At 37.2% G+C, this 6,664-nt stretch overlaps 1 protein-coding gene across 1 annotated transcript; it reads left to right on the forward strand.

The window, feature by feature from the left end:
• The first annotated feature begins 2,298 nt into the window (after positions 1-2,298).
• Positions 2,299-3,248, forward strand: LOC114684297 (olfactory receptor 9I1-like). Its single transcript, XM_028858801.1, is given in 2 exon segments — positions 2,299-2,572; positions 2,575-3,248. Coding segments are annotated over 2 exon segments (948 nt in total).
• Positions 3,249-6,664: the final 3,416 nt, after the last annotated feature.

Raw genomic sequence — 6,664 nt, forward strand, 5'->3', positions numbered from 1 at the left:
TTCCTGGTTATGCTGATGGAAAGGAATTTCTTCATGATCTAATTTGGATAATTATAGATTTGGTTGTATATTCAGGAACTCCAAGTTAGGAATTTCCAACCTAAAGTAGTTGGTGTAGAATGAAGAAGCTGATCAAATTGTCCAAAAGGTGCAGTAAAGGGTAGAAGAAGCAGAGATTTGGCTGGAAATTGCAGCTCCTTCATGAGTAAGGGCAAAAAAATAGTTTAACACATCTGGTTTTATTTTCTTATCTGAATCTAAGACAATACATCTGTACAGTAAAATTATTGTCAAGAATATATAAAATATTGCAAGTAGAAGGTGATTGATAGCAATGATTTTCAAGAAATAAAATATAAGTGTTTTGGTTTTCTTTAAAAAACTCCCAGTGGCCAATTTAATATGAGGTACTTTCAAGACAATCCTGGATAGAGTAGAAAAATGGTCAACAAAGAGCAGATGGTGTGATGATGCAAGTCAGATCTGGGCCATATGGCAAGAAGGAATTTTAGGAATGCAAAATTGCCATGACTCAACATATAGAAAATGAAATATAATCTCTTTAAGCAATCAGTACAGAACAAAAAAAGAACATTACATTTTACTTGATGTTTGAAAGCTTCTTCTGGAAGCAACAGAAGTTTAGTGACAAATCCTCCTCTATACCTCGAATTACACAATTTTGTCTTTGGCATAAGGCATGTATGCAATAATATGACAGAAACACCACTTACAATATTCAAAACCAAGCCCATAGTCAAATTATAAAAGATTTACCTACACTAGTGAGTACTGCTATGTAAATGGGGTAAAATAATGAAGATTTGTAATGGTACAGAAAAGAGAAGTGGGAAGAATTTCCTTATCATATTTAGTAAAAGCATAAATTTGTCAATTATTGAAATAAGTATACATGTGTGTATACACACAGAAAAACAAATATATAAATAAAATGCATGCATTATGCTAGCTAAAGTTGATGATTATACTGGCAAAAGGCTTATATTATTTAGCTCCTTCTATGTGCTGGAAACTGCTCCTCTCTATTTATAGGGAGAAAACTACTTAATATTCTAAATACTCTAATGATACATGTATGCCTTTTTTTATGTTAGGGATAAGAAATCAAGGCCCAGAAGTTTAGATTGAGATAGACAGATGATAGATGATAGATAGACAAGTAGAGTAGAGATACAAGAAAAAATCTAGGAGGAACAAGAGCAAGTAAGTGATGTGGTAAAAGACAAATCATATTTTCTTTAATGTAAAGAATCTAGATATGTATGTTTGTGTGTGTGTGTGTGTGTGTGTGCGCACACGCGCGCATGCACCTGCCATAAAGAGATGGATGGAGGCTATTTGAAGATTTAAAGGAATAAAGAAGATAGATAGATATGGGTAGAGGGGAGGAGGGACAGTGTAGAGTAGGAGGATCATGAAAATAAGAACAGGATACCATTACATATATATATTCTATAATGAAATATATATACCATACACATATATATTCTATAATGAAACCAATTATTTTGTATGCTAAATAAGTTATGATCAAAAGGAACTGAAGCACAACGGAGTTAGATAACTTGACCAAAGGAACTGAAGTAAAAGATAAGATCACTACAAGATTGAATATACTTGGAATTATGGTGTAACAAATACTGCAAAAAAATGAAGTGTAGTATATTAAAGATGATACCTTCTGATCTGGAGTGATAAAAACTGGAGTAAAATGAAAAACTTTTAGATATCAGTAGTATCTAAATAGACCATTTTGTCTTGCTGGGTAGTCAAATAATTAGAAAATTTTATGGATGTGTGCAATAAGCGATTAGTCAACACAAAGAACAGGCTATTTATTTCCATGTCAAGAAGGCTTTTGAGAGAACATGATTAAACTGTTACAAGTGTCTAGAGGGCTAAAAGAAAGATCAGGGAACAAATCGTAAAAAGTAACAGAATCCGGGTCCTAAATGAGAACTAATATGTTGAATTGTTGGTTGATGGACGTTCATATCGGAACCAGATGGTCTTCCAGTAGGTGTGAGAGTGTTGACACTGAGGAAAAGACATCTTGGTCTTTTTCAGATCTTAGGAGCATGTGCCTCTTATCTTTACAGAACATTTCAAATTCACAACAGAATTAATCAGAAAGAGAAGTTTTAAAGAAAAAAAAACATGTTCTATAAAATTAAGATCCAGAACTTCCAAAACTAAGAAAAAGATTTTGCCCTGCAATTCTGGTTTCTTTACAATTCACTCTTATCTTCTGATAGACAAACTGTCAACATTGAATCCATGGCCAAGAGTAACCTCACCATACTAACTGAATTCATCCTAATGGGCTTTACTGAACACCCTGAGTGGGAGATTCCCCTCTTTCTGGTGTTTCTCAGCTTCTATCTTGTCACCATCCTGGGGAACTTGGGCATGGTCCTGCTCATCCAGGTAGATGTCCAACTCCACACACCAATGTACTTCTTCCTGAGCCATCTCTCTCTGTTGGATGCCTGCTACACATCGGTCATCACCCCTCAGATCCTGGCTACACTGGCTACAGGCAAAACAGTCATCCCTATGGTCACTGTGCTGCCCAGTTCTTCTTCTTCACCATCTGTGCAGGTACAGAGTGTTTCCTACTGTCTGTGATGGCCTATGATCGCTATGTTGCTATTAGCAACCCACTGCTCTACACTGTGGCCATGAGCCCTCAAAGATGCTGGTGTTTGGTAGTGGGAGCCTATGTCTGTGGAGTATCAGGGGCCATCTTAAGAACCACATGTACCTTCTCCCTCTCCTTCTGTGAAAATAATCAGATCAATTTCTTCTTTTGTGACCTTCCACCTCTGCTGAAGCTGGCCTGCAGTGACACAACAAATGCTGAGATTATAATTGTCTTTTTTGGGAACTTTGTCATTTTGGCCAATGCCTTCATCATACTCATTTCCTACCTGCTCATCATCAAGGCTGTCATGAGAATGAAGTCTTCAGGTGGAAGAGTTAAGACTTTCTCTACATGTGTCTCCCACCTCACTGTTGTGGCTCTTTTATTTGGGACCCTCATCTTCATGTACATACGGAGTGGTTCAAGAAAATCCTTGGAAGAAGACAAAATTGTGTCTGTCTTCTATACTGTGGTCATTCCCATGCTGAACCCTCTAATCTACAGTCTAAGAAACAAGGATGTGAAGGCTGCCTTCAGGAAGGTCATTGGTAGATGCCAGATGTCCCACAGCATACAACACTAAGTGAGAAGATCTCTTATGTTAGTCAAGTTTGTCTGGAGTACCCTAATAGACATCAGATGTTGTACCCATAAATAGAGAAAAAGTAGATAAGTGATAACAGGCAAGGAAATACATAAATGTGGTAAACTTTTTGTGCAAATATTCTACAATGATTTATTTTTGTCCCTATCTGTAACTTTCAGTTCATCCTGTCACTATGATTCTTTAGAGAATCCATGGCCAAGGGATTTAGAGTTACATGTGCTGAACACAATTTGTAATGCCTTTTCCTTCCCATCTTTGCTGCTCCTAACATTACTGTGCTTTCTATATCAAAGAATTCATCTGATTCCTCTAAATTGGACTAATCGAACTTTTTCTGGGTTTCTTTTAATATGTCACCCAAAAAGTCAAAAAGTATTGTACAACACAGGCCTCTGTCTTCATTGCACTGTCTTCTTACTTGCTCAGGTCAGGAGAACTTGCAAAAGTCTTGCTACTTAGTATCCACTAGATTTCTGATTCCTTCTTCCATGTTATAGTGATATCAATGAGATGAACTTAAAAGTTTACTTGTATGAAGGCCTCCACAAAGGCCAAGTATAGGTTCTGAAGGACACAGGAATTGCTGATTCCTCTCACCCTACTGTCTAACTTCTGAGAAGTTCTCACCAAGCATTGTATAAGTACTGAAATTTTAGTGAGGACAGAGACATATACACAACTGAACTATGCATTTCCTCTGGGAACAAAGATTTTTCTGAAAGTAGTTGTATCTCCTCCACCAAGCTGTGAAACCTTTCAAAGCAAAGTATTTTCCTTAATTTCTACATGTAGAGATGTACATGTAGAATGTACAATGTACATTCATTCTTTCATGCTCAAAGTTCAAAACAGACAAGTTTTAAATCACTGCTTTTGTAGTAATTTGTAAATGGTATGCATGATCATCATAGTCACTCTGTCAAACAAATGAAGATGTGGCTAGATACAAAATTTCCATGTTACAATTTAGAAAATATTTACTTACTTTTCTGTCAACCCTGTCAGGCTTCCCCCATAGCCTATCTCAATATCTTTGTGTCAGTTGATGACACCCAGAAATACTTTTCAACCAGAAACACCAGTGGTACAGTGGGCTAAGCATCCAATAGAAAACTCTCATTAAATTTCCAGTTCTCCATTACACTCTGTTCAGACTCTTAGTACTATACCAGCATTCTCGTAGGAGTCTCTCATTCTACTCCACCTCCATTCACTGGAAAATCCACTTCTTAGTGCAAATTTATGGTAGCCCTAGACCTTTAATCCTTATATCTCTAGACTGACTCTTTTTCCTACTGTAGCCTGCTTGAAGGAACCCCTTCCCCAATCATATACCAACCCCCAGGGACTCAACATCTTGGTGCAGAAGAGATACCCCTTGCTCTTTTCCACAGTCTCTCTAAGCTTCTAGACCATCTCTATTCTTTTCTGCTGCCCACCAAATGGCAGAAGCAGTCTCTACTGAGGAAGTCACAGCCACTGTGATTGCCTGGGATCCACAGAGAGCAAGAGCAATCAAAAACAGAATATCCAACAAACAAACAAATACCAAAGGCTAACACCAAGAAACACCTCAACTTAAGAGTTCTAGATGCTTAGAACACAGCACAAAATCACAAACATGAACAGCCAAAACAATGTCCACCAGAATGCAGTAATCTTCATATAGTAGGTCCTGAGAAATGCAATCTGGCGGAAGCACAAAACAAGGACCTCAAAATAGCAATCATTGAAAATTTCAAGGACCTTAAATATGATATGAATAAGTACCTTAATGAAGACCATGAAAATACAAAGTAAGAGTTGAATGAAATAATAAAAACAGTTTGTGATATGAAAGAAGAAATAGAATAACTGAAGAAAATCCAAATATTAATAAAACTGGAAATTAAAATTTTAGGAGTCAAAGTCCTCAGAGCTAGGCCTCACCAATAGATTATAAGATAAAAAATAGAGGATTTCTGGAATTGAAGCCAAGATAAAAGAAGAAATGGTTACCTCAGTCAAAGAAAATATTAAATCTAAAAAAAAAAAAACTGGGCTCAAATATACAGAAAACTTGAGACACTATGAAAAGGCCAAATCTATGAAAAATAGCATTAGAAACAGGAGAAGAAACCCAGGTCAAAAGCACAAAAAATATTTTTAATAAAATCATAAAAGAAAACTTGCCCAATCTAAAGAAGGAGGTGCCTGTCAAGGCACAAGAATCATACAGAACATCAAATAGAAAAGAAAAGAAAGGAACTCCTATGACACATAATAATAAAAACATTAGATATACAGAATGAAGAAAGTATATTAAAAGCTTCACAGGGAAAAGACCAAGTAATATATGAAAGCAGGCCCTTTAGAATAATGCCTGGTTTCTCAATGGAGATTTTGACATACAGAAAAGCCTGGACAGATGGTCTGAGACACCAGACAAGCCAGCCCAGACTATGAGACCCAGCAAAACTACTAATCACATTCAACAGAGAAAGAAAAAAATTCCTTGATGAAACTAGATTTAAACAATTACTAACTACCAATCCAACTCTACAGAAGGCATTAGAAGAAAAACCAGTTTGAAAGAGTTAACCACACCCAAGATAGCATAAGAAATATATAACCTCAAACCAGCAAATCAAAGGAGGAAAAACAAAACAAAACAACAACAGCAAAAAAACAAAACAAAATACCAACAACAAAAACCACATAACATTATAACTACAAAATAACAGAAACCAATAAATACTGCTGGAGATAGGCTGTCTGCAGACCTCAAATTTTCCAGACTCAATCTCTCAGTCTAATCCCAAGAACTGCAACAGAACACCAGATGCAGCTTCCTTTCCCCCTGCCCACATCTTCTGTAGATCCCCCAGACTATCTGCTCCTAACCTCCCTCCTTTAACTCTTTGCTGTATCCCAGCCCTGCAACTCAAACAGGCACCTCCTGCTTGACCAAAGGCCGTGCATACAAAAGGAAAAAAAAGAAAAGAAAACAGGTAAGCTGCCCTTTTCTCTCCCCCTGTTCACCCAGAAGCAATCCATCATTCTCCCTAGTTTGCAAACAGACACCAGCTACAGCCTTCCTTCCCCCCTGGCCCCATCACCTTTGGATCTCACAGACCATCCCCTCCTAACTCCACTCCCCCTTCTGGACTCCCCATTTGTCACTGAATCCCAGCCTCCAACACCAGCAGACATTCTCTGTGAACACACCAGCTGAGCACCCAAGTAAAACAGGCAACCCATAGCCATCACACTAGAAGAAGAAGAAGAAGAAGAAGAAGAAGAAGAAGAAGAAGAAGAAGAAGAAGAAGAAGAAGAAGAAGAAGAAGAAGAAGAAGAAGAAGAAGAAGAAGAAAAGAAAAGAAAAGAAAAGAAAAGAAAAGAAGGGTTAAAAA

This window comes from Peromyscus leucopus, chromosome 1 (assembly GCF_004664715.2).
Source record: "Peromyscus leucopus breed LL Stock chromosome 1, UCI_PerLeu_2.1, whole genome shotgun sequence".
NCBI classification, from domain to species: domain Eukaryota; kingdom Metazoa; phylum Chordata; class Mammalia; order Rodentia; family Cricetidae; genus Peromyscus; species Peromyscus leucopus.